Genomic DNA, 27,500 nt, shown 5'->3' with positions numbered 1-27,500 from the left:
TGAGGAAAGAGGATGTACTGCTCCTGTGACTTTTCACAGAACTGGACATTTTCAGCACCAAAGGTCAGACAGATTCAGATTCTACTGAAGGTCAAATGAACAGTTTCACCCAAGAGCTGAGGACAGTGGGAGGGAGAGCCAGAATAGATAGGTATAGGGTCAAAGGTCACTCTGCATTTCAGTCATCCATATAAAGAATAAACACATTAGTGTCCTCCAGCTGTGTTTTTCCTGCTTCTCCTCTAGTGTCTGTTTTCTTTATTTTCACTTTCACTATGATTTGAAACATCTGATCTCTTTACAAACTTTGCATCTGTGTGTGTGTGTGTGTGTGTGTGTGTGTGTTCTCTCAGGTATTGCACCGAACATCACTGCAGGTCCATCAGACAGCACTGTGATTGATGGGATGTCAGTTATTTTGCATTGTGAGACAGCTGGAGCTCCTCGGCCTGCTATCACTTGGCAGAAAGGTGTATCTCTCTAAACCACACTCACCCCCACACTCACCCCCCCCCACACACACTGAATCAATGATGAAAACAGACACGTGATGAAACTATGATATATAATGAAACACGCATTTTGCTCAGTGTATATATATATATATATATATATATATATATATATATATATATATATATATATATGTGTGTGTGTATGTGTGTGTGTGTGTGTGTGTGTGTGTGTGTGTGTGTAGGTGAGGATGTATTAGCAAGTGGATCAGTCCAGTTGCCACGCTTCACCCTGTTAGAATCGGGCAGCCTTTTGATAAGCCCCGCCCACCTGTCTGACTCGGGTAGATACACCTGTACTGCAAGCAATTCACGTGGCATTGACCAGGCCTCAGCACACCTGGGGGTGTGGGGTAAGTGTTTGTGTGTGTGTGTGCGCGTGTTTGTGTGCTTAAGTAACTATGTGTATGAAAGTTAAAGTCTGAATAAAATCTTATATAATGCTTTATGTAACTCTGTCTGTGTGTGTGTGTGTGTGTGTGTGTGTGTGTGTGTGTGTGTGTGTTTTCCCCAGCTCGTACCCGTATCTCTACCCCACCTCAGGATCAGAGTGTCATTAAGGGCACTAAAGCCACCCTGATCTGTGGAGTGTCTCATGACCCCAGTGTTACAGTCAGGTAAAGATCTACAGATTAGTAGAACTTTAATGTGATTGTAGAGGAACACAGCAAGCTCACGCTCTTCATCTTCTAACAGAAGTGGAACTAGAGCAATTGAGCACATGACGTGCAGATAGATATATTAGTATATAAGTGGCCTGTGTATCTCAGTGGAGGAGGCGTGGCCTATGTACCTGTCAGTCTCAGTGGAGAAGGTGTGGACTCTGTACTGCAGTGGAGGACACGTGGCTTCTGTACCTCAGTGGAGGAGGTGTGGCTTCCTTCTGCACCTGTCACTCTCTATGGAGGAGGTGCAGCCTATGTACCTGTCAGTCTCAGTGGAGGAGGCATGGCCTCTGTATCTCAGTGGAGGAGGTGTGGCCTCTGTACCTCAGTAGAGGAGGTGTGGCCTCTGTACCTCAGTAGAGGAGGTGTGGTCTCTGTACCTAAGTAGAGGAGGTGTGGTCTCTGTACCTAAGTAGAGGAGGTGTGGCCTCTGTACCTCAGTAGAGGAGGTGTGGCCTCTGTACCTCAGTGGAGAAGGTGTGGCCTCTGTACCTCAGTAGAGGAGGTGTGGCCTCTGTACCTCAGTAGAGGAGGTGTGGCCTCTGTACCTCAGTGGAGGAGGTGTGGCCTTTGTACCTCAATAGAGAAGGTGTGGCCTCTGTACCTAAGTAGAGGAGGTGTGGTCTCTGTACCTAAGTAGAGGAGGTGTTGGTAAGAAGCAGTAATGACTCTTACTTGCTGTACTGATCAGTTTATACAGATTCAGAATCACAACCAGGCAACATTTGTAATAGATATAAAAGCATGGGTTAAAGTACATTTATGTTCCTGATATTTCAAACCAGTACAAAGAACACAAACAGGAAGTGAGGAATGAAGGTCAGACTTGTTTATGTCCTCCTGTAACTGAAAAGGCATAAAATCAATTGTGAGAAAACACACACACACACACACACACACACACACTAAATAACTTAAACTGTCAATTCCCATAATATACTCTTTGTGTACACCACCACTGAAAAGTTCAGAATGGCTCAGAATTTTTTTTTCACCTTTTTAATGACAACTCATTGCTCAGTTATTCATCAGTTACAAAATAAATAGAAAATAAAGTCACAAAATTGAAATCTTTTGAAATAATGATTTCTGCTTGAGAAAACAATTTAGTCTTAACTTTGCTTTCATAACAATATCCTCCTTTGTCAATTATAGCAATTACAGCCTCACAGACCTGCACCATCCTCACCATCTACACCATCTACACCATCTACACCATCCTCACCATTCACACCATCTACACCATCCTCACCATCTACACCATCTACACCATCTACACCATCTACACCATCCTCACCATCTACACCATCCTCACCATCTACACCATCTACACCATCCTCACCATCTACACCATCTACACCATCCTCACCATCTACACCATCTACACCATCCTCACCATCTACACCATCCTCACCATCTACACCATCTACACCATCCTCACCATCTACACCATCCTCACCATCTACACCATCTACACCATCCTCACCATCTACACCATCTACACCATCCTCACCATCTACACCATCCTCACCATCTACACCATCTACACCATCCTCACCATCCTCACCATCTACACCATCCTCACCATCTACACCATCTACACCATCCTCACCATCTACACCATCTACACCATCCTCACCATCTACACCATCCTCACCATCTACACCATCCTCACCATTCACACCATCCTCACCACCTTCACCATCTACACCATCCTCACCATCTACACCATCCAAACCATCCTCACCATCTACACCATGCTCACCATCCAAACCATCCTCACCATCTTCACCATCTACACCATCCTCACCATGTACACCATGCTCACCATCCAAACCATCCTCACCATCTTCACCATCTACACCATCCTCACCATCTACACCATCCTCACCATCCTCACCATCTACACCATCCTCACCATCTACACCATCTACACCATCCTTACCATCCTCACCATCTACACCATCCTCACCATCTACACCATCTACACCATCCTCACCATTCACACCATCCTCACCATCTACACCATCTACACCATCCTCACCATCTACACCATCTACACCATCCTCACCATTCACACCATCTACACCATCCTCACCATCTACACCATCTACACCATCCTCACCATTCACACCATCCTCACCACCTTCACCATCTACACCATCCTCACCATCTACACCATCCTCACCATTCACACCATCCTCACCATCTACACCATCCTCACCATCTACACCATCTACACCATCCTCACCATCTACACCATCTACACCATCTACACCATCCTCACCATCTACACCATCTACACCATCCTCACCATCCTCACCATCTACACCATCTACACCATCCTCACCATTCACACCATCCTCACCATCTACACCATCCTCACCATCCTCACCATCTACACCATCCTCACCATTCACACCATCCTCACCATCTACACCATCTACACCATCCTCACCATCTACACCATGCTCACCATCCAAACCATCCTCACCATCCTCACCATCTACACCATCCTCACCATCTACACCATCTACACCATCCTCACCATTCACACCATCCTCACCATTCACACCATCCTCACCATCTACACCATCTTCACCATCTACACCATCCTCACCATCTACACCATCCTCACCATCCAAACCATCCTCACCATCCTCACCATCTACACCATGCTCACCATCCTCACCATCCTCACCATCTACACCATCCTCACCATCTACACCATCCTCACCATTCACACCATCCTCACCATTCACACCATCCTCACCACCTTCACCATCTACACCATCCTCACCATCTACACCATTCTCACCATCCAAACCATCCAAACCATCCTCACCATCTTCACCATCTACACCATCCTCACCACCTACACCATCCTCACCATCTACACCATCCTTACCATCCAAATCATCCAAACCATCCTCACCATCTTCACCATCTACACCATCCTCACCATCTACACCATCTACACCATCTACACCATCCTCACCATCTACACCATTCACACCATCCTCACCATCTTCACCATCTACACCATCCTCACCATCTACACCATCCAAACCATCCTCACCATCCTCACCATCTACACCATGCTCACCATCCAAACCATCCTCACCATCTTCACCATCTACACCATCCTCACCATGTACACCATGCTCACCATCCAAACCATCCTCACCATCTTCACCATCTACACCATCCTCACCATCTACACCATCCTCACCATCCTCACCATCTACACCATCCTCACCATCTACACCATCTACACCATCCTCACCATCCTCACCATCTACACCATCCTCACCATCTACACCATCTACACCATCCTCACCATTCACACCATCCTCACCATCTACACCATCTACACCATCCTCACCATCTACACCATCTACACCATCCTCACCATTCACACCATCTACACCATCCTCACCATCTACACCATCCTCACCATTCACACCATCCTCACCACCTTCACCATCTACACCATCCTCACCATCTACACCATCCTCACCATCCAAACCATCCTCACCATCCTCACCATCTACACCATGCTCACCATCCAAACCATCCTCACCATCCTCACCATCTACACCATCCTCACCATCTACACCATCTACACCATCCTCACCATTCACACCATCCTCACCATTCACACCATCCTCACCACCTTCACCATCTACACCATCCTCACCATCTACACCATTCTCACCATCCAAACCATCCAATCCATCCTCACCATCTTCACCATCTACACCATCCTCACCACCTACACCATCCTCACCATCTACACCATCCTCACCATCCAAATCATCCAAACCATCCTCACCATCTTCACCATCTACACCATCCTCACCATCTACACCATCTACACCATCTACACCATCCTCACCATCTACACCATTCACACCATCCTCACCATCTTCACCATCTACACCATCCTCACCATCTACACCATCCAAACCATCCTCACCATCCTCACCATCTACACCATCCTCACCATCCAAACCATCCTCACCATCTACACCATCCTCACCATGTACACCATGCTCACCATCCAAACCATCCTCACCATCTTCACCATCTACACCATCCTCACCATCTACACCATCTACACCATCCTCACCATCCTCACCATCTACACCATCTACACCATCCTCACCATCCTCACCATCTACACCATCTACACCATCCTCACCATCCTCACCATCTACACCATCCTCACCATCTACACCATCTACACCATCTACACCATCTACACCATCCTCACCAACTACACCATCTACACCATCCTCACCATTCACACCATCTACACCATCCTCACCATCTACACCATCTACACCATCCTCACCATTCACACCATCCTCACCATTCACACCATCCTCACCACCTTCACCATCTACACCATCCTCACCATCTACACCATCCTCACCATCCAAACCATCCTCACCATCTTCACCATCTACACCATCCTCACCATCTACACCATCCTCACCATCTACACCATCTACACCATCCTCACCATTCACACCATCCTCACCACCTTCACCATCTACACCATCCTCACCATCTACACCATTCTCACCATCCAAACCATCCTCACCATCTTCACCATCTACACCATCCTCACCACCTACACCATCCTCACCATCTACACCATCCTCACCATCCAAACCATCCAAACCATCCTCACCATCTTCACCATCTACACCATCCTCACCATCTACACCATCTACACCATCCTCACCATCTACACCATCTACACCATCCTCACCATCTACACCATCCTCACCATCTACACCATCTACACCATCCTCACCATCTACACCATCCAAACCATCCTCACCATCTACACCATGCTCACCATCCAAACCATCTACACCATCCTCACCATCTACACCATCCTCACCATCTACACCATGCTCACCATCCAAACCATCCTCACCATCTTCACCATCTACACCATCCTCACCATGTACACCATGCTCACCATCCAAACCATCCTCACCATCTTCACCATCTACACCATCCTCACCATCTACACCATCCACACAATCCACACAATCCACACCATCTACACCATTCACACAATCCACACCATCCACACCATTCACACCATCCACACCATCCTCACCATTCAATCAATCAATCAACATTTATTTGTATACCACCTTACAACGACTTAAAATTGAACCAAAGTGCTTTACAGCATTAAAAATAGTAATTAAAACAATCTCTATGTAACAATAAAATTTAAATAAGATAACAATGAAATGGACAAAACACAGATAATGATCATAAGCAAAAAGCCATTTTAAATAAGTGCGTCTTTAGTTTGGCTTTAAACAGAGGCAGGTCAGTAATAGTATGCAACTCATAGGGAATTGTGTTCCAGAGTGTAGGACCTGCCACTACAAAGGAGCCATCACCCCACTGTTTGTACCTCGACCGAGGGACCTCTAGTATGTTATGGTCAGCAGAACGTAAAGCTCTACTTTGTTGGTAAAAGCTTACTGTCTCACACAAGTAAGAAGGTTGAATTGATTGAATTAAAAACAAACAGCAGAAGTTTAAACTGTATCCAGAACTGTACCGGAAGCCAGTGGAGGGAATTCAGGGTTGGTGTGATATGATCATATTTACGAGTATTAATCAGCATACGAGCCGCGGCATTCTGTTCACAAGTTGCAGGCGAAGCAGACGAGCTTGACTGACTCCAACATAAAGAGCGTTGCAGTAGTCTAGCCGGGAACTGATAAAAGCGTGAATGGCTTTCTAGATCTAGATCACTCCGACTCAGAAAGTGCTTGATCTTTGCAAGGAGGCGAAGATGGAAAAATCCTGCCTTGACAACAGAGTCAATGTGTAGCTGAAAGTTTAAACTGGTGTCTAAATTCACCCCCAAATTTTTGACTGCTTGGCTAAAATGAGGGGCTGGAGAATCAAGACCAGCATCAACAAAACTGGGAAGGTTGGAGGTGCCAAAAAGAATACATTCTGTTTTACCCTCATTCACACAGAGACAACTTTGTGACAGCCAGAGTTTGATGTCATGCAAACATCTGTGGATGGATTCAAGAGTATCAGAAGGATTTGGCAGACTGGCAGATAGATTTGTAAATCATCTGCATAGAGATGAAACAAAACATTGTGCTTTGAAATAATCAACCCTAATGGCAACATGTACAAAGGAAATAGAAAATGGAAAATGGAGGTCAAAGGGGCTGGGGAGGAGGAGAGATCACCAATCATAACAGAGAAAGTCCTATTTGTTAAATATGACCTAAACCATTGCAGTACAGGACCTTGAAGGCCAACTTGTTGTGCCAGGCATGTCAGGAGAATCGAGTGGTCAACAGTATCAAATGCAGCAGTGAGGTCCAACATCACGAGCAACACAGGTTTTTTAGAGTCAATGGACAAAAGAATATCATTCTGTACCTTTAGAAGAGCAGATTCAGTGCTATGATGTGTTCTAAAGCCAGACTGGAATTTCTCTAGGATATGATTTCTTTCCAAGAAAGACTGCAACTGGATGAGGACAACTTTTTCTAGAACCTTAGATTAAAAAAAGATAAATGAGACACTGGTCTGTAGTTAGACAGTATTGAAGGATTGAGATTGGATTTCTTGAGAAGAGGCCTGACCACAGCATGCTTAAAAACATCTGGGACAGACCCTGAACTGAGGCAGCTGTTAATAAATGACAGGAGACATGGGCCCCTTGTGTTAAAAACCTGATTCAGTACTCTGGATGGAATAATGTCTAGAGGACAGTTAGTTGGGGATAACTGCTGGACCACCTCAGAGAGAAGAGATAGGGACACTGGCTCAAACATTTTAAACACAGACGAGGGCATAGAAGAAGAGCATATGTCAAGACCATTGGGCGTGTTGATAATGTTCTGCCTAACAGAGGCCACCTTGTCAACAAAATGATTAAGAAATTCATCACAAGTTGACTTTGACGCATGTTTCAGAACATTACAAGACGGATTTATGACAGACTGGATAGTATTAAATAACACCCTAGGCCTATTACAGCTAGTGGAAATTACATTTGACAAGTACATAAACTTTGCTTCTTTAACTGCTTTTTGATAGTCAGAAAGACTATCACGCAGTATACCCAGTGATACATGCAACTTGTCCTTCTTCCACCTGCGCTTGGCTTGTCTGCAGTGCTACCTGAGGGCACGTGTAGTATCATTGAGCCAAGGGTCAGGTTTGGTTTTCATGGATCTGTCCTAGAAAGGTGAAATAGAGTCCAAAATTTCTATGCAGGTGGAGTAGAGGGCAGAGATAAAATCCTCTGGGCACAGAGGAGAAGAAGCCAACTTGTCCTGGATGTAAAAACTAGTGTTATATTACATATTACATGTTATGTTACATAAATGTAGCAGCAAACTCTCCGGCTGTGGTGGCAGTGATGGTACGGCGGCGGCAGGCTGGGGTGAGAGATTTGATGGCAGAAAGGGGAGCAGTAAATTCAAAAATGACAGGAAAGTGATCCGAGATGCAACTGTCAGTTATTTCTGAGATGGATACTGGAAGTCCATGTGAGATTATAAGGTCCAGCGTGTGACCATGCTGGTGCGTTGGGTCATGTACTGATTGTGTCAGGTCAAAGGAGTTCAAAAGACTTTGAAACTCCTTTACCAGTTTGCTGGATGGACAACAAACATGAATATTAAAATCTCCACATATGAGGAAGCTGTCATTTTCAGGGATTAATTCAGCAAGTGACTCTGAGAACTCAGAGGTAAAGTCCTTATTGCATTTAGGTGGACGATAGATAATAGCACACAATACAGGACATGCAAACTGAATCAAAACCAGTTGTAGCTCAAAGCTACTATAGCTTTTACATGGGAGTAAATGGCAGCTGAAACTTTGTTTGAATACTGCAGCCAGTCCTCCACTGCGACGGGACACTCGTGGCGTACTCAAGAAGGAATAGCCGGGAGGGAGGAGTTTGGAGAAGGCGCTATTATCACCTGGCTTTAGCCGGATCTCCGTGAGCAAAATAAAATCCAAGTTGCGGGTGGAAATTAGATCATTCAAAATGAAAGTCTTATTTGTGAGCGATCGAGTGTTCAACAAGGCTGCACGTACCGGCTTACAGCTCACAGACTGCTTTGGAGCTCGACTGAGAGGGCGGAGATTCCCCTGTATGCAGCCCTGTGCCTGGATCTTCACCGGCCGGCGACACGGAAGTGAACACCTGCCATCAGGGATAGCTGTTCTGAGCCATTGGTAGCTGTACTCCTGAGAGCGACGCAGATCAAAATTCCCGTACTCTGTAGATAATCCATTCAGAGCGGAGAAAGTATTATCCACACAGGAGGCCCAGGTAGGCTTTGAGTTTGATGAGGACACCTCCTCTCTTTCCGTGTCTCCTGCGCCTCTTGTTGCTACGCAGCAGGTAAACAGGACGCCATAGACAGGCAGTCACAGATGCTAGAAAAGGTGGTGGTGTCTTTGAATGTCCACTGTAAGTACTATCAGGCGAGTTGTTCATTGTATCCCGTATATTTAACAGTGTCAGTGTCAGTGTCAGACATCAGCAGAGATGACACATTGTGAGAGCCAAACAAAATAAACACAGCAATTAATAATGAACACAACAACATAGGGCGGCGGGCCATACACAGCGGCTCCATCATGCCTCCTTCACACCATCCTCACCATCTACACCATCCACAACATCCTCACCATCTACACCATCCTAACCATTCACACCATCCTCACCATTCACACCATATACACCATCCTCACCATCTTCACCATGCACACCATTCACACCATCCTCACCATCTACAGCATCTTCACCATCTACATCATCCACATCATCCACACCATCCTCACCACAGGGTATGGCATGGGGTTGCAGAATGAAGTTATATTCTTCCTTATTCAGAATTAGAAGATCAGAATCACTGTGGGTTCATTACTGTGGGTTTTACATGTAGAAGGAGTTTGCCTTGGTCAAAGTCAAAGTCAAAGAAGCTTTATTGTCACTTCAACCATATACTTTATATCAGATGCAGTACACAGTGAAGTGAAACAACGTTCCTTCTAGACCAGAGGTGCTACACAGAACACAGACAAAGTACAGAGACGCAGACAAACACAGAGCTAAACATGGAGATAAAACTAAACTATACTTAAGGTGCAATAAATAAACTAGACATACAACAGAAGTGTACGGGATGACAAGACAGGACAGTGCAGATAAACAACATATAGACCGACTTTTGTGCAGATAGCAGTGTATACAGTGAGAGCAAATATTAAAGTGACACATGTAAACAGGATTAATATAAAAAATGTAAAGTGACATGCGTGCAAACAGGACAATTTATTGTGTGTGTGTGTGTATGTGTATATCCAGCACAGTTCAGTTCTTCTTGGAACACAGTTCTCAGCTTTTGTGCATGTGTGTTATGTATGTGTGTGTGAGTACATGTCCAGCACAGTTCATTTCTCCTGTTGAGATCAGATCTTGGTTGCGTGTGTGTTTGTGTATGTGTGTGTGTGTGTGTTTGTGTGTGTGAGTGCGTGTGTGTGTGACCAGTTCAGCTCAGTTCTCTGTTGAGATACCTGATTGCCTGAGGGAAGAACCTGTTTAACAGTCTGGTTGTGCGGGTCCGAATGCTTCAGTACCTCTTTCCGGATGGCAGAAGGGTGAAGATTGTGTGTGAGGGGTGTGTGGGGTGTGTAAGAGTGTGTGGGAGGGGTGTGTGGGAGGGTTGTGTGGGGTGTGTAAGAGTGTGTGTGAGGGGTGTGTGGGGTGTGTAAGAGTGTGTGGGAGGGTTGTGTGGGGTGTGTAAGAGTGTGAGTGAGGGATGTGTGGGGTGTGTAAGAGTGTGTGTGAGGGGTGTGTAAGAGTGTGTGTGAGGGGTGTGTGGGGTGTGTAAGAGTGTGTGTGAGGGGTGTGTGGGGTGTGTAAGAGTGTGTGTGGGGTGTGTAAGAGTGTGTGTGAGGGGTGTGTGGGGTGTGTAAGAGTGTGTGTGAGGGGTGTGTGGGGTGTGTAAGAGTGTGTGTGTCGGGTGTGTAAGAGTGTGTGTGAGGGGTGTGTGGGGTGTGTAAGAGTGTGTGTGAGGGGTGTGTGGGGTGTGTAAGAGTGTGTGTGAGGGGTGTGTGGGGTGTGTAAGAGTGTGTGTGATGGGTGTGTGGGGTGTGTAAGAGTGTGTGGGAGGGTTGTGTGGGGTGTGTAAGAGTGTGTGTGAGGGGTGCGTGGGGTGTGTAAGAGTGTGTGTGATGGGTGTGTGGGGTGTGTAAGAGTGCGTGTGAGGGGTGTGTGGGGTGTGTAAGAATGTGTGTGATGGGTGTGTGGGGTGTGTAAGAGTGTGTGGGAGGGTTGTGTGGTGTGTGTAAGAGTGTGTGTGAGGGGTGTGTGGGGTGTGTAAGAGTGTGTGTGAGGTGTGTAAGAGTGTGTGTGAGGGGTGTGTAAGAGTGTGTGTGAGGGGTGTGTGGGGTGTGTAAGAGTGTGTGTGAGGGGTGTGTAAGAGTGTGTGTGATGGGTGTGTGGGGTGTGTAAGAGTGTGTGTGAGGGGTGTGTAAGAGTGTGTGTGAGGGGTGTGTGGGGTGTGTAAGAGTGTGTGTGATGGGTGTGTGGGGTGTGTAAGAGTGTGTGTGAGGTGTGTAAGAGTGTGTGTGAGGGGTGTGTGGGGTGTGTAAGAGTGTGTGTGATGGGTGTGTGGGGTGTGTAAGAGTGTGTGGGAGGGTTGTGTGGGGTGTGTAAGAGTGTGTGTGAGGGGTGTGTGGGGTGTGTAAGAGTGTGTGTGAAGGGTGTGTGGGGTGTGTAAGAGTGTGTGTGATGGGTGTGTGGGGTGTGTAAGAGTGTGTGTGAGGGGTGTGTGGGGTGTGTAAGAGTGTGTGTGAGGGGTGTGTGGGGTGTGTAAGAGTGTGTGTGAATGGTGTGTGGGGTGTGTAAGAGTGTGTGGGAGGGTTGTGTAAGAGTGTGTGAGAGGGGTGTGTGGGGTGTGTAAGAGTGTGTGTGAATGGTGTGTGGGGTGTGTAAGAGTGTGTGTGAATGGTGTGTGGGGTGTGTAAGAGTGTGTGTGTGGGGTGTGTAAGAGTGTGTGAGAGGGGTGTGTAAGAGTGTGTGTGATGGGGTGTGTGGGGTGTGTAAGAGTGTGTGTGAGGGGTGTGTGGGGTGTGTAAGAGTGTGTGTGAGGGGTGTGTGGGGTGTGTAAGAGTGTGTGTGAGGGGTGTGTAAGTCTGTGTGTGATGGGTGTGTGGGGTGTGTAAGAGTGTGTGAGGGGTGTGTAAGAGTGTGTGTGAGGGGTGTGTAAGAGTGTGTGTGATGGGTGTGTGGGGTGTGTAAGAGTGTGTGGGGTGTGTAAGAGTGTGTGTGAGGGGTGTGTGGGGTGTGTAAGAGTGTGTGTGAGGGGTGTGTGGGGTGTGTAAGAGTGTGTGTGAGGGGTGTGTGGGGTGTGTAAGAGTGTGTGTGAGGGGTGTGTGGGGTGTGTAAGAGTGTGTGTGAGGGGTGTGTGGGGTGTGTAAGAGTGTGTGTGAGGGGTGTGTGGGGTGTGTAAGAGTGTGTGTGATGGGTGTGTGGGGTGTGTAAGAGTGTGTGTGAGGGGTGTGTGGGGTGTGTAAGAGTGTGTGTGAGGGGTGTGTAAGAGTGTGTGTGAGGGGTGTGTGGGGTGTGTAAGAGTGTGTGTGAGGGGTGTGTAAGAGTGTGTGTGAGGGGTGTGTGGGGTGTGTAAGAGTGTGTGTGGGGGGTGTGTAAGAGTGTGTGTGGGGGTGTGTAAGAGTGTGTGTGAGGGGTGTGTAAGAGTGTGTGTGAGGGGTGTGTGGGGTGTGTAAGAGTGTGTGGGAGGGTTGTGTAAGAGTGTGTGTGAGGGGTGTGTGGGGTGTGTAAGAGTGTGTGTGATGGGTGTGTGGGGTGTGTAAGAGTGTGTGTGTGGGGTGTGTTGTGTAAGAGTGTGTGTGAGGGGTGTGTGGGGTGTGTAAGAGTGTGTGTGATGGGGTGTGTGGGGTGTGTAAGAGTGTGTGTGAGGGGTGTGTAAGAGTGTGTGTGAGGGGTGTGTGGGGTGTGTAAGAGTGTGTGTGAGGGGTGTGTGGGGTGTGTAAGAGTGTGTGTGAGGGGTGTGTGGGGGGTGTAAGAGTGTGTGTGAGGGGTGTGTGGGGTGTGTAAGAGTGTGTGTGAGGGGTGTGTGGGGTGTGTAAGAGTGTGTGTGAGGGGTGTGTGGGGTGTGTAAGAGTGTGTGTGAGGGGTGTGTGGGGTGTGTAAGAGTGTGTGTGAGGGGTGTGTGGGGTGTGTAAGAGTGTGTGTGAGGGGTGTGTGGGGTGTGTAAGAGTGTGTGTGAGGGGTGTGTGGGGTGTGTAAGAGTGTGTGTGGGGTGTGTAAGAGTGTGTGTGAGGGGTGTGTGGGGTGTGTAAGAGTGTGTGTGAGGGGTGTGTGGGGTGTGTAAGAGTGTGTGTGAGGGGTGTGTGGGGTGTGTAAGAGTGTGTGTGGGGTGTGTAAGAGTGTGTGTGAGGGGTGTGTGGGGTGTGTAAGAGTGTGTGTGAGGGGTGTGTGCGGTGTGTAAGAGTGTGTGGGAGGGTTGTGTGGGGTGTGTAAGAGTGTGTGTGAGGGGTGTGTGGGGTGTGTAAGAGTGTGTGTGAGGGGTGTGTAAGAGTGTCTGTGAGGGGTGTGTGGGGTGTGTAAGAGTGTGTGTGAGGGGTGTGTGGGGTGTGTAAGAGTGTGTGTGAGGGGTGTGTGGGGTGTGTAAGAGTGTGTGTGGGGTGTGTAAGAGTGTGTGCGATGGGTGTGTGGGGTGTGTAAGAGTGTGTGTGAGGGGTGTGTGGGGTGTGTAAGAGTGTGTGTGAGGGGTGTGTGGGGTGTGTAAGAGTGTGTGTGAGGGGTGTGTGGGGTGTGTAAGAGTGTGTGTGAGGGGTGTGTGGGGTGTGTAAGAGTGTGTGTGAGGGGTGTGTGGGGTGTGTAAGAGTGTGTGTGAGGGGTGTGTGGGGTGTGTAAGAGTGTGTGTGATGGGTGTGTGGGGTGTGTAAGAGTGTGTGTGGGGTGTGTAAGAGTGTGTGCGATGGGTGTGTGGGGTGTGTAAGAGTGTGTGTGAGGGGTGTGTGGGGTGTGTAAGAGTGTGTGTGAGGGGTGTGTGGGGTGTGTAAGAGTGTGTGTGAGGGGTGTGTGGGGTGTGTAAGAGTGTGTGTGATGGGTGTGTGGGGTGTGTAAGAGTGTGTGTGAGGGGTGTGTGGGGTGTGTAAGAGTGTGTGTGAGGGGTGTGTGGGGTGTGTAAGAGTGTGTGTGAGGGGTGTGTGGGGTGTGTAAGAGTGTGTGTGAGGGGTGTGTGGGGTGTGTAAGAGTGTGTGTGAGGGGTGTGTGGGGTGTGTAAGAGTGTGTGTGAGGGGTGTGTGGGGTGTGTAAGAGTGTGTGTGAGGGGTGTGTGGGGTGTGTAAGAGTGTGTGTGAGGGGTGTGTGGGGTGTATAAGAGTGTGTGTGAGGGGTGTGGGGGGTGTGTGTGGGGTGTGTGGAGTGTGTGTGAGGGGTGTGTGGGGTGTATAAGAGTGTGTGTGAGGGGTGTGTAAGAGTGTGTGTGAGGGGTGTGTGGGGTGTATAAGAGTGTGTGTGAGGGGTGTGTAAGAGTGTGTGTGAGGGGTGTGTAAGAGTGTGTGTGAGGGGTGTGTGGGGTGTATAAGAGTGTGTGTGAGGGGTGTGTGGGGTGTGTAAGAGTGTGTGTGAGGGGTGTGTGGGGTGTGTAAGAGTTTGTGTGTGAGGGGTGTGTAAGAGTGTGTGTGAGGGGTGTGTGGGGTGTGTAAGAGTGTGTGTGGGGGTGTGTGGGGTGTGTAAGAGTGTGTGTGAGGGGTGTGTGGGGTGTGTAAGAGTGTGTGTGAGGGGTGTGTGGGGTGCGTAAGAGTGTGTGTGAGGGGTGTGTGGGGTGTGTAAGAGTGTGTGTGAGGGGTGTGTGGGGTGTGTAAGAGTGTGTGTGAGGGGTGTGTGGGGTGTGTAAGAGTGTGTGTGAGGGGTGTGTGGGGTGTGTAAGAGTGTGTGTGAGGGGTGTGTAAGAGTGTGTGTGAGGGGTGTGTGGGGTGTGTAAGAGTGTGTGTGAGGGGTGTGTGGGGTGTGTAAGAGTGTGTGTGTGGGGTGTGTAAGAGTGTGTGTGAGGGGTGTGTAAGAGTGTGTGTGAGGGGTGTGTGGGGTGTGTAAGAGTGTGTGTGAGGGGTGTGTGGGGTGTGTAAGAGTGTGTGTGAGGGGTGTGTGGGGTGTGTAAGAGTGTGTGTGAGGGGTGTGTGGGGTGTGTAAGAGTGTGTGTGAGGGGTGTGTGGGGTGTGTAAGAGTGTGTGTGATGGGTGTGTGGGGTGTGTAAGAGTGTGTGTGAGGTGTGTAAGAGTGTGTGTGAGGGGTGTGTGGGGTGTGTAAGAGTGTGTGTGAGGGGTGTGTGGGGTGTGTAAGAGTGTGTGTGAGGGGTGTGTGGGGTGTGTAAGAGTGTGTGTGAGGGGTGTGTGGGGTGTGTAAGAGTGTGTGTGAGGGGTGTGTGGGGTGTGTAAGAGTGTGTGTGAGGGGTGTGTGGGGTGTGTAAGAGTGTGTGTGATGGGTGTGTGGGGTGTGTAAGAGTGTGTGGGAGGGTTGTGTGGGGTGTGTAAGAGTGTGTGTGAGGGGTGTGTGGGGTGTGTAAGAGTGTGTGTGAGGGGTGTGTAAGAGTGTGTGTGAGGGGTGTGTGGGGTGTGTAAGAGTGTGTGTGAGGGGTGTGTGGGGTGTGTAAGAGTGTGTGTGAGGGGTGTGTGGGGTGTGTAAGAGTGTGTGTGGGGGGTGTGTGGGGTGTGTAAGAGTGTGTGTGAGGGGTGTGTAAGAGTGTGTGTGAGGGGTGTGTGGGGTGTGTAAGAGTGTGTGTGAGGGGTGTGTGGGGTGTGTAAGAGTGTGTGTGAGGGGTGTGTGGGGTGTGTAAGAGTGTGTGTGAATGGTGTGTGGGGTGTGTAAGAGTGTGTGTGTGGGGTGTGTAAGAGTGTGTGAGAGGGGTGTGTAAGAGTGTGTGTGATGGGGTGTGTGGGGTGTGTAAGAGTGTGTGTGAGGGGTGTGTGGGGTGTGTAAGAGTGTGTGTGAGGGGTGTGTGGGGTGTGTAAGAGTGTGTGTGAGGGGTGTGTAAGTCTGTGTGTGATGGGTGTGTGGGGTGTGTAAGAGTGTGTGTGGGGTGTGTAAGAGTGTGTGTGAGGGGTGTGTAAGAGTGTGTGTGAGGGGTGTGTAAGAGTGTGTGTGATGGGTGTGTGGGGTGTGTAAGAGTGTGTGGGATGTGTAAGAGTGTGTGTGAGGGGTGTGTGGGGTGTGTAAGAGTGTGTGTGAGGGGTGTGTGGGGTGTGTAAGAGTGTGAGTGAGGGGTGTGTGGGGTGTGTAAGAGTGTGTGTGAGGGGTGTGTGGGGTGTGTAAGAGTGTGTGTGAGGGGTGTGTGGGGTGTGTAAGAGTGTGTGTGAGGGGTGTGTGGGGTGTGTAAGAATGTGTGTGATGGGTGTGTGGGGTGTGTAAGAGTGTGTGGGAGGGTTGTGTGGGGTGTGTAAGAGTGTGTGTGAGGGGTGTGTGGGGTGTGTAAGAGTGTGTGTGAGGGGTGCGTAGGAGTGTGTGTCTTGGGTGTGTGGGGTGTCTGAGGGTGTGTGAGAGCGGTGTGAAGGAGTGGGTGTGTGGGGTGTGTAAGAGTGTGTGTGGTGGGTGTGTGGGGTGTGTTAGAGTGTGTGTGGGGGTGTGTAAGAGTGTGTGTGAGGGGTGTGTGGGGTGTGTAAGAGTGTGTGTGAGGGGTGTGTGGGGTGTGTAAGAGTGTGTGGGAGGGTTGTGTAAGAGTGTGTGTGAGGGGTGTGTGGGGTGTGTAAGAGTGTGTGTGATGGGTGTGTGGGGTGTGTAAGAGTGTGTGTGAGGGGTGTGTAAGAGTGTGTGTGAGGGTTGTGTGGGGTGTGTAAGAGTGTGTGTGAGGGGTGTGTGGGGTGTGTAAGAGTGTGTGTGAGGGGTTTGTGTAGTGTGTAAGAGTGTGTGTGAGGGGCGTGTGGTGTGGGTAAGAGTGTGTGTGAGGAGTGTGTGGGGAGTGTAAGAGTGCGTGTGTGGGGTGTGTAAGAGTGCGTGTGTTGGGTGTGTGGGGTGTGTAAGAGTGTGTGTGAGGGGTGTGTGGGGTGTGTAAGAGTGTGTGTGAGGGGTGTGTGGGGTGTGTAAGAGTGTGTGTGAGGGGTGTGTAAGAGTGTGTGTGAGGGGTGTGTGGGGTGTGTAAGAGTGTGTGTGAGGGGTGTGTGGGGTGTGTAAGAGTGTGTGTGGGGTGTGTAAGAGTGTGTGTGAGGGGTGTGTGGGGTGTGTAAGAGTGTGTGTGGGGTGTGTAAGAGTGTGTGTGAGGGGTGTGTGGGGTGTGTAAGAGTGTGTGTGAGGGGTGTGTGGGGTGTGTAAGAGTGTGTGTGAGGGGTGTGTGGGGTGTGTAAGAGTGTGTGTGAGGGGTGTGTGGGGTGTGTAAGAGTGTGTGTGAGGGGTGTGTAAGAGTGTGTGTGAGGGGTGTGTGGGGTGTGTAAGAGTGTGTGTGAGGGGTGTGTGGGGTGTGTAAGAGTGTGTGTGAGGGGTGTGTGGGGTGTGTAAGAGTGTGTGGGAGGGGTGTGTGGGGTGTGTAAGAGTGTGTGTGAGGGGTGTGTGGGGTGTGTAAGAGTGTGTGTGAGGGGTGTGTGGGGTGTGTAAGAGTGTGTGTGAGGGGTGTGTGGGGTGTGTAAGAGTGTGTGTGAGGGGTGTGTGGGGTGTGTAAGAGTGTGTGTGAGGGGTGTGTGGGGTGTGTAAGAGTGTGTGTGAGGGGTGTGTGGGGTGTGTAAGAGTGTGTGGGAGGGTTGTGTGGGGTGTGTAAGAGTGTGTGTGAGGGGTGTGTGGGGTGTGTAAGAGTGTGTGTGAGGGGTGTGTGGGGTGTGTAAGAGTGTGTGTGAGGGGTGTGTGGGGTGTGTAAGAGTGTGTGTGATGGGTGTGTGGGGTGTGTAAGAGTGTGTGTGAGGGGTGTGTGGGGTGTGTAAGAGTGTGTGTGAGGGTTGTGTGGGGTGTGTAAGAGTGTGTGGGAGGGGTGTGTGGGGTGTGTAAGAGTGTGTGTGAGGTGTGTAAGAGTGTGTGTGAGGGGTGTGTAAGAGTGTGTGTGAGGGGTGTGTGGGGTGTGTAAGAGTGTGTGTGAGGGGTGTGTAAGAGTGTGTGTGATGGGTGTGTGGGGTGTGTAAGAGTGTGTGTGAGGGGTGTGTAAGAGTGTGTGTGAGGGGTGTGTGGGGTGTGTAAGAGTGTGTGTGATGGGTGTGTGGGGTGTGTAAGAGTGTGTGTGAGGTGTGTAAGAGTGTGTGTGAGGGGTGTGTGGGGTGTGTAAGAGTGTGTGTGATGGGTGTGTGGGGTGTGTAAGAGTGTGTGGGAGGGTTGTGTGGGGTGTGTAAGAGTGTGTGTGAGGGGTGTGTGGGGTGTGTAAGAGTGGGTGTGGGGGGTGTAAGAGTTTGTGTGAGGGGTGTGTGGGGTGTGTAAGAGTGTGTGTGATGGGTGTGTGGGGTGTGTAAGAGTGTGTGTGAGGGGTGTGTGGGGTGTGTAAGAGTGTGTGTGAGGGGTGTGTGGGGTGTGTAAGAGTGTGTGTGAATGGTGTGTGGGGTGTGTAAGAGTGTGTGGGAGGGTTGTGTAAGAGTGTGTGAGAGGGGTGTGTGGGGTGTGTAAGAGTGTGTGTGAATGGTGTGTGGGGTGTGTAAGAGTGTGTGTGAATGGTGTGTGGGGTGTGTAAGAGTGTGTGTGAATGGTGTGTGGGGTGTGTAAGAGTGTGTGTGTGGGGTGTGTAAGAGTGTGTGAGAGGGGTGTGTAAGAGTGTGTGTGATGGGGTGTGTGGGGTGTGTAAGAGTGTGTGTGAGGGGTGTGTGGGGTGTGTAAGAGTGTGTGTGAGGGGTGTGTGGGGTGTGTAAGAGTGTGTGTGAGGGGTGTGTAAGTCTGTGTGTGATGGGTGTGTGGGGTGTGTAAGAGTGTGTGTGGGGTGTGTAAGAGTGTGTGTGAGGGGTGTGTAAGAGTGTGTGTGAGGGGTGTGTAAGAGTGTGTGTGATGGGTGTGTGGGGTGTGTAAGAGTGTGTGGGATGTGTAAGAGTGTGTGTGAGGGGTGTGTGGGGTGTGTAAGAGTGTGTGTGAGGGGTGTGTGGGGTGTGTAAGAGTGTGAGTGAGGGGTGTGTGGGGTGTGTAAGAGTGTGTGTGAGGGGTGTGTGGGGTGTGTAAGAGTGTGTGTGAGGAGTGTTTGGGGTGTGTAAGAGTGTGTGTGAGGGGTGTGTGGGGTGTGTAAGAATGTGTGTGATGGGTGTGTGGGGTGTGTAAGAGTGTGTGGGAGGGTTGTGTGGGGTGTGTAAGAGTGTGTGTGAGGGGTGTGTGGGGTGTGTAAGAGTGTGTGTGAGGGGTGTGTAAGAGTGTGTGTGAGGGGTGTGTGGGGTGTGTAAGAGTGTGTGTGAGGGGTGTGTAAGAGTGTGTGTGAGGGGTGTGTGGGGTGTGTAAGAGTGTGTGTGGGGGGTGTGTAAGAGTGTGTGTGGGGGTGTGTAAGAGTGTGTGTGAGGGGTGTGTAAGAGTGTGTGTGAGGGGTGTGTGGGGTGTGTAAGAGTGTGTGGGAGGGTTGTGTAAGAGTGTGTGTGAGGGGTGTGTGGGGTGTGTAAGAGTGTGTGTGATGGGTGTGTGGGGTGTGTAAGAGTGTGTGTGAGGGGTGTGTAAGAGTGTGTGTGAGGGTTGTGTGGGGTGTGTAAGAGTGTGTGTGAGGGGTGTGTGGGGTGTGTAAGAGTGTGTGTGAGGGGTGTGTGGGGTGTGTAAGAGTGTGTGTGAGGGGTGTGTGGGGTGTGTAAGAGTGTGTGTGAGGGGTGTGTGGGGTGTGTAAGAGTGTGTGTGAGGGGTGTGTAAGTCTGTGTGTGATGGGTGTGTGGGGTGTGTAAGAGTGTGTGTGGGGTGTGTGGGGTGTGTAAGAGTGTGTGTGAGGGGTGTGTGGGGTGTGTAAGAGTGTGTGTGGGGTGTGTAAGAGTGTGTGTGAGGGGTGTGTGGGGTGTGTAAGAGTGTGTGTGAGGGGTGTGTGGGGTGTGTAAGAGTGTGTGTGGGGTGTGTAAGAGTGTGTGTGAGGGGTGTGTGGGGTGTGTAAGAGTGTGTGTGGGGTGTGTAAGAGTGTGTGTGAGGGGTGTGTGGGGTGTGTAAGAGTGTGTGTGAGGGGTGTGTGGGGTGTGTAAGAGTGTGTGGGAGGGTTGTGTGGGGTGTGTAAGAGTGTGTGTGAGGGGTGTGTGGGGTGTGTAAGAGTGTGTGTGAGGGGTGTGTAAGAGTGTCTGTGAGGGGTGTGTGGGGTGTGTAAGAGTGTGTGTGAGGGGTGTGTGGGGTGTGTAAGAGTGTGTGTGAGGGGTGTGTGGGGTGTGTAAGAGTGTGTGTGAGGGGTGTGTGGGGTGTGTAAGAGTGTGTGTGAGGGGTGTGTGGGGTGTGTAAGAGTGTGTGTGAGGGGTGTGTGGGGTGTGTAAGAGTGTGTGTGAGGGGTGTGTGGGGTGTGTAAGAGTGTGTGTGAGGGGTGTGTGAGGGGTGTGTGGGGTGTGTAAGAGTGTGTGTGAGGGGTGTGTGGGGTGTGTAAGAGTGTGTGTGAGGGGTGTGTGAGGGGTGTGTGGGGTGTGTAAGAGTGTGTGTGAGGGGTGTGTAAGAGTGTGTGTGAGGGGTGTGTGGGGTGTGTAAGAGTGTGTGTGAGGGGTGTGTGGGGTGTGTAAGAGTGTGTGTGAATGGTGTGTGGGGTGTGTAAGAGTGTGTGTGAATGGTGTGTGGGGTGTGTAAGAGTGTGTGTGAATGGTGTGTGGGGTGTGTAAGAGTGTGTGTGTGGGGTGTGTAAGAGTGTGTGTGATGGGGTGTGTGGGGTGTGTAAGAGTGTGTGTGAGGGGTGTGTGGGGTGTGTAAGAGTGTGTGTGAGGGGTGTGTGGGGTGTGTAAGAGTGTGTGTGAGGGGTGTGTAAGTCTGTGTGTGATGGGTGTGTGGGGTGTGTAAGAGTGTGTGTGAGGGGTGTGTGGGGTGTGTAAGAGTGTGTGTGAGGGGTGTGTAAGAGTGTGTGTGAGGGGTGTGTAAGAGTGTGTGTGATGGTGTGTGGGGTGTGTAAGAGTGTGTGTGGGGTGTGTAAGAGTGTGTGTGAGGGGTGTGTGGGGTGTGTAAGAGTGTGTGTGTGGGGTGTGTAAGAGTGTGTGTGAGGGGTGTGTGGCGTGTGTAGGAGTGTGTGTGAGGGGTGTGTGGGGTGTGTAAGAGTGTGTGTGAGGGGTGTGTGGGGTGTGTAAGAGTGTGTGTGAGGGGTGTGTGGGGTGTGTAAGAGTGTGTGTGAGGGGTGTGTGGGGTGTGTAAGAATGTGTGTGATGGGTGTGTGGGGTGTGTAAGAGTGTGTGGGAGGGTTGTGTGGGGTGTGTAAGAGTGTGTGTGAGGGGTGTGTGGGGTGTGTAAGAGTGTGTGTGAGGGGTGTGTAAGAGTGTGTGTGAGGGGTGTGTGGGGTGTGTAAGAGTGTGTGTGAGGGGTGTGTAAGAGTGTGTGTGAGGGGTGGGGGGGGGTTTAAGAGTGGGTGTGAGGGGTGTGGGGGGGGGTGTATGAGTGTGTGTGGGGGTGTGTAAGAGTGTGTGTGAGGGGTGTGTAAGAGTGTGTGTGAGGGGTGTGTGGGGTGTGTAAGAGTGTGTGGGAGGGTTGTGTAAGAGTGTGTGTGAGGGGTGTGTGGGGTGTGTAAGAGTGTGTGTGATGGGTGTGTGGGGTGTGTAAGAGTGTGTGTGAGGGGTGTGTAAGAGTGTGTGTGAGGGTTGTGTGGGGTGTGTAAGAGTGTGTGTGAGGGGTGTGTGGGGTGTGTAAGAGTGTGTGTGAGGGGTGTGTGGGGTGTGTAAGAGTGTGTGTGAGGGGTGTGTGGGGTGTGTAAGAGTGTGTGTGAGGGGTGTGTGGGGTGTGTAAGAGTGTGTGTGAGGGGTGTGTGGGGTGTGTAAGAGTGTGTGTGAGGGGTGTGTGGGGTGTGTAAGAGTGTGTGGGAGGGTTGTGTAAGAGTGTGTGTGAGGGGTGTGTGGGGTGTGTAAGAGTGTGTGTGATGGGTGTGTGGGGTGTGTAAGAGTGTGTGTGAGGGGTGTGTAAGAGTGTGTGTGAGGGTTGTGTGGGGTGTGTAAGAGTGTGTGTGAGGGGTGTGTGGGGTGTGTAAGAGTGTGTGTGAGGGGTGTGTGGGGTGTGTAAGAGTCTGTGTGAGGGGTGTGTGGGGTGTGTAAGAGTGTGTGGGAGGGGTGTGTAAGTCTGTGTGTGATGGGTGTGTGGGGTGTGTAAGAGTTTCTTTGGGGGGTGTGTAAGAGTGTGTGTGAGGGGTGTGTGGGGTGTGTAAGAGTGTGTGTGAGGGGTGTGTGGGGTGTGTAAGAGTGTGTGTGGGGTGTGTAAGAGTGTGTGTGAGGGGTGTGTGGGGTGTGTAAGAGTGTGTGTGAGGGGTGTGTAAGAGTGTCTGTGAGGGGTGTGTGGGGTGTGTAAGAGTGTGTGTGAGGGGTGTGTGGGGTGTGTAAGAGTGTGTGTGAGGGGTGTGTGGGGTGTGTAAGAGTGTGTGTGGGGTGTGTAAGAGTGTGTGTGAGGGGTGTGTGGGGTGTGTAAGAGTGTGTGTGGGGTGTGTAAGAGTGTGTGGGAGGGTTGTGTGGGGTGTGTAAGAGTGTGTGTGTGAGGGGTGTGTGGGGTGTGTAAGAGTGTGTGTGAGGGGTGTGTGGGGTGTGTAAGAGTGTGTGTGAGGGGTGTGTGGGGTGTGTAAGAGTGTGTGGGAGGGGTGTGTGAGGGGTGTGTGGGGTGTGTAAGAGTGTGTGTGAGGGGTGTGTGGGGTGTGTAAGAGTGTGTGTGAGGGGTGTGTAAGTCTGTGTGTGATGGGTGTGTGGGGTGTGTAAGAGTTTGTTTGGGGGGTGTGTAAGAGTGTGTGTGAGGGGTGTGTGGGGTGTGTAAGAGTGTGTGTGAGGGGTGTGTGGGGTGTGTAAGAGTGTGTGTGAATGGTGTGTTGGGTGTGTAAGAGTGTGTGTGGGGTGTGTAAGAGTGTGTGTGAGGGGTGTGTGGGGTGTGTAAGAGTGTGTGTGGGGTGTGTAAGAGTGTGTGTGAGGGGTGTGTGGGGTGTGTAAGAGTGTGTGTGAGGGGTGTGTGGGGTGTGTAAGAGTGTGTGGGAGGGTTGTGTGGGGTGTGTAAGAGTGTGTGTGTGAGGGGTGTGTGGGGTGTGTAAGAGTGTGTGTGAGGGGTGTGTAAGAGTGTGTGTGAGGGGTGTGTAAGAGTGTGTGTGAGGGGTGTGTGGGGTGTGTAATAGTGTGTGTGAGGGGTGTGTAAGAGTGTGTGTGAGGGGTGTGTGTGTGGGGTGTGTAAGAGTGTGTGTGAGGGGTGTGTAAGAGTGTGTGTGAGGGGTGTGTGGGGAGTGTAAGAGTGTGTGTGATGGGTGTGTGGGGTGTGTAAGGGTGTGTGGGAGCGGTGTGTGGGGTGTGGAAGAGTGTGTGTGTGGGGTGTGTAAGAGTGTGTGTGAGGGGTGTGTGGGGTGTGTAAGAGTGTGTGTGAGGGGTGTGTGGGGTGTGTGTAAGAGTGTGTGTGTGGGGTGTGTAAGAGTGTGTGTGAGGGGTGTGTAAGAGTGTGTGGTGTGTGTAAGAGTTTGTGTGAGGGGTGTGTAAGAGTGTGTGTGAGGGGTGTGTGGGGTGTGTAAGAGTGTGTGTGAGGGGTGTGGGGTGTGTAAGAGTGTGTGTGAGGGGTGTGTGGGGTGTGTAAGAGTGTGTGTGAGGGGTGTGTGGGGTGTGTAAGAGTGTGTGTGAGGGGTGTGTAAGAGTGTGTGTGAGGGGTGTGTGGGGTGTGTAAGAGTGTGTGTGATGGGTGTGTGGGGTGTGTAAGAGTGTGTGTGAGGGGTGTGTGGGGTGTGTAAGAGTGTGTGTGAGGGGTGTGTGGGGTGTGTAAGAGTGTGTGTGAGGGGTGTGTGGGGTGTGTAAGAGTGTGTGTGAGGGGTGTGTTGGGTGTGTAAGAGTGTGTGTGAGGGGTGTGTGGGGTGTGTAAGAGTGTGTGTGAGGGGTGTGTGGGGTGTGTAAGAGTGTGTGTGAGGGGTGTGTAAGAGTGTGTGTGTGGGGTGTGTAAGAGTGTGTGTGAGGGGTGTGTGGGGTGTGTAAGAGTGTGTGTGAGGGGTGTGTGGGGTGTGTAAGAGTGTGTGTGAGGGGTGTGTGGGGTGTGTAAGAGTGTGTGTGATGGGTGTGTGGGGTGTGTAGGAGTGTGTGTGAGGGGTGTGTGGGGTGTGTAAGAGTGTGTGTGAGGGGTGTGTGGGGTGTGTAAGAGTGTGTGTGAGGGGTGTGTGGGGTGTGTAAGAGTGTGTGTGTGGGGTGTGTAAGAGTGTGTGTGAGGGGTGTGTGGGGTGTGTAAGAGTGTGCGTGAGGGGTGTGTGGTGTGTGTAAGAGTGTGTGTGAGGGGGTGTGTGGGGTGTGTAAGAGTGTGTGTGTGAGGGGTGTGTGGGGTGTGTAAGAGTGTGTGTGTGAGGGGTGTGTGGGGTGTGTAAGAGTGTGTGTGAGGGGTGGTGTGGGGTGTGTAAGAGTGTGTGTGAGGGGTGTGTGGGGGTGTGTAAGAGTGTGTGTGAGAGGTGTGAGCGGTGTGTAAGAGTGTGTGTGAGGGGTGTGTGGGGTGTGTAAGAGTGTGTGTGAGGGGTGTGTGGGGTGTGTAAGAGTGTGTGTGAGGGGTGTGTGGGGTGTGTAAGAGTGTGTGTGAGGGGTGTGTGGGGTGTGTGAGTCAGCAGAGTGAACAGCAGTGGACTGGGCACACAGCCCTGAGGAGCTCCAGTGCTCAGTGTGGTGGTGCTGGAGATACTGTTCCTGATCCGGACTGACTGAGTTCTTCCAGTCAGGAAATCCAGGATCCAGTTGCAGAGGGAGATGTTGATGCCCAGCAGACTCAGCTTCTCCATCAGGTGCTGAGGAATGATCGTACTGAATGCTGAACTGAAGTCAATGAACAGCATTCGTAGGTAAGTGTCTTTATTGTCCAGGTGTGTGAGGGCCAGATGGAAGGTTGTGCTGATGACATCGTCTGTGGAGCGATTTGGACGATACGTAAACTGCATGGGGTCGAGTGAAGGTGGCAGCAGGTTCTTGATGTGCCTCATGACGAGTCTCTCGAAGCACTTCATGATGATGGGTGTGAGTGCAACGGGACGGTAGTCGCTAAGACAGGACACTGGAGACTTCTTCGGCACGGGGATGATGGTGGTGGACTTTAGGCAAGTTGGGACGACGGTGCTGCTCAGGGAGATGTTGAAGATGTCTGTTTTGACATCTACTAACTGTTCTGCACATTCCCTGAGCACTCTGCCAGGAATGTTGTCTGGTCCAGCAGCTTTCCGTGGGTTAACTCTGCGTAGAGTTTTCCTCACGTCAGCTATGGTGAGACAGTGTGTGTGTTGTGTGTGGTGTTTTGGAGCTTTGTAATGTAAAGCAAGGGAGCACAAATATAAAGAACCTATAAAAACTCTGAGAATAAATATAATAATATAAAATAAAATCTAATAAATTTAAACCAGAAGAAACATTAACTGTGTGATAGTGCAGGATATAGAAAAGTGAAGCGTGCAAACTACACTGCAAATGCTACATGCAGTGCAGATGAAACATCAACTGTACTTTAGTGGACTAGTGCAAATTCCCCCAGGTGAAGTTGACAGGTGAAGTTGACAGGTGAGGCAGACAGGTGAGGCAGACAGGTGAGGCAGACAGGTGAGGCAGACAGGTGAGGTAAGAAGGTACAGGTGCAGTATGTCTGTCTGAGTCGTGTGTAAGTAAAGTGGAGGGCCATGCTTTCCCACTGCACCCAATCACCTTCAGACCATCACATTTCCTCCACCATGCTTGAGACGTCAGGTTTTCCTTTACCACCGTCACCTTGGACTCACTCATTAGAGAAACATTTTTTATTTTAAATTTAAATCTTTAGAATTTTATTCTGAATTTATTTATATATTTCTGTAAAGCTGCTTTGTGACAGTGTCCACTGTTAAACTTGCTACATAAATAAAATTAAATTGAACCAAAGTGAAGTGTTCCTGAGTCCAGATCATGATCCATTACAGAAGCATGGTGTCTGAGGGACTGGAGCTCACATGCAGGTTTCTGAATTTTTACTCAGATTTACCCAGATTGGTTGAATCTTTTAACTATGTTGTGTTCTGTAGCAGGTGAAATGCCCCCAAATCCCACAGATTAAGCCCACATGCCAAATTGACAAGCATTGATCTCTCTTAGCTCTTGAAGGACTAGATCTTTCTTGGAGGCTCCTTATATACTAAAACACAATGACTTCACCAGCTCAGCCTCAGTTGTTTCACAGGACCTTATTATTTCATCTTATTATTTACACATTTTTATAAATTTAACCTGTTTTTAACTGTTTTGGACTTTTTGGACCATGTTGCAGGCATCAATATCAGAATAAAGGTACAGAATAAACACACAGTATTTATTAAAACATGGTGATGTTCAGCTAAAACATGAAAAATCCTTTTCCTTACTGTTTTTGTTTGAACGAAAGTCATAATAATTTTTTTCATTTCTGCTTTCTTACTGCATTTTTTTTACCATTCCAGCTTTTTTTCAATCATGGTTGCAGATTTGTCTGTTTGTGAGGTTCTTTCCCATCATCCTCTGCGTTCTCTTACCCATTCTAATTTTCACCCTTTATTGGCCAGTGTTAGATTTGGCTTTTTCTGAAGGCCAACACCCTGGAGTGGCCTCTTCACTGTGGACGATGAGACTGGTGTTTTTTGTGAACACTATTTAATCTGAGATATCTCTTTCAGAGCTTTTTCTCTGTTCTGTGAAGAGACTAGCGCTCACCTCTGTAAGGTATATTCAGTTTCTTGTGAATTTCACATGGAATAGCGGTCATTTCAACAGAAAATTCTTTCTGACCATTTAAACAATAATCAATGCCTCAAATGCTGATGTTCCAGATACTAAAGCAGCCCAACAGAGGCCAGACTTATTGCTCCTGAACTGAAGTAATTGCTTCAGATTTCTCTTTAACAGAATAATGCTGAAAATGGGGAATTAGATGCTGAAGCTATTATTTTTAATATAAAATCTGTTATTTCCTGTTCTGTGATTGACAACATTAATAATGTCTCTTGAAAACTCTATTTCAACATAATGATTCAGTCGATTCTATTTATTTTATTTACAAATAGTAATTGCTTTTCAGAAACAAGGGAATTTCTAAGTAATTCCAAGCCTGTGACTGGTTATGTATCTTATAAAAGTGAAAAAGTCACTGTGACAAGAAATTCATTCAAAAATTTGTTCAATTAAAGTTTAACTGCTTTAATCAGCTGAAAAGTAAAGTGAAATTATTATTATTTTTATTATTATTATTATTATTATTATTATTATTATTATT

The 27,500-nt window shown here is 49.6% G+C and overlaps 1 protein-coding gene across 2 annotated transcripts in view; it reads left to right on the top strand.

Annotated features, from left to right (window-relative positions):
- The window catches only part of sdk2b (sidekick cell adhesion molecule 2b), a 264,508-nt gene that overhangs the window by 173,613 nt on the left and 63,395 nt on the right, over positions 1 to 27,500 (top strand). For both annotated transcript variants that reach the window (XM_058406243.1, XM_058406244.1), the window contains 3 exons: positions 354 to 470; positions 698 to 865; positions 1,027 to 1,129. In XM_058406243.1, coding sequence (XP_058262226.1) covers positions 354 to 470; positions 698 to 865; positions 1,027 to 1,129 — 388 coding nt within the window. The remainder of the gene's footprint in view (positions 1 to 353; positions 471 to 697; positions 866 to 1,026; positions 1,130 to 27,500) is intronic.

This window comes from Hemibagrus wyckioides, linkage group LG13, assembly GCF_019097595.1.
Source record: "Hemibagrus wyckioides isolate EC202008001 linkage group LG13, SWU_Hwy_1.0, whole genome shotgun sequence".
In the NCBI taxonomy this organism is placed as follows: domain Eukaryota; kingdom Metazoa; phylum Chordata; class Actinopteri; order Siluriformes; family Bagridae; genus Hemibagrus; species Hemibagrus wyckioides.
The sequence above is the reverse complement of the archived record's forward strand: the minus strand, read 5'-3'. Positions and strand labels throughout refer to the sequence as shown.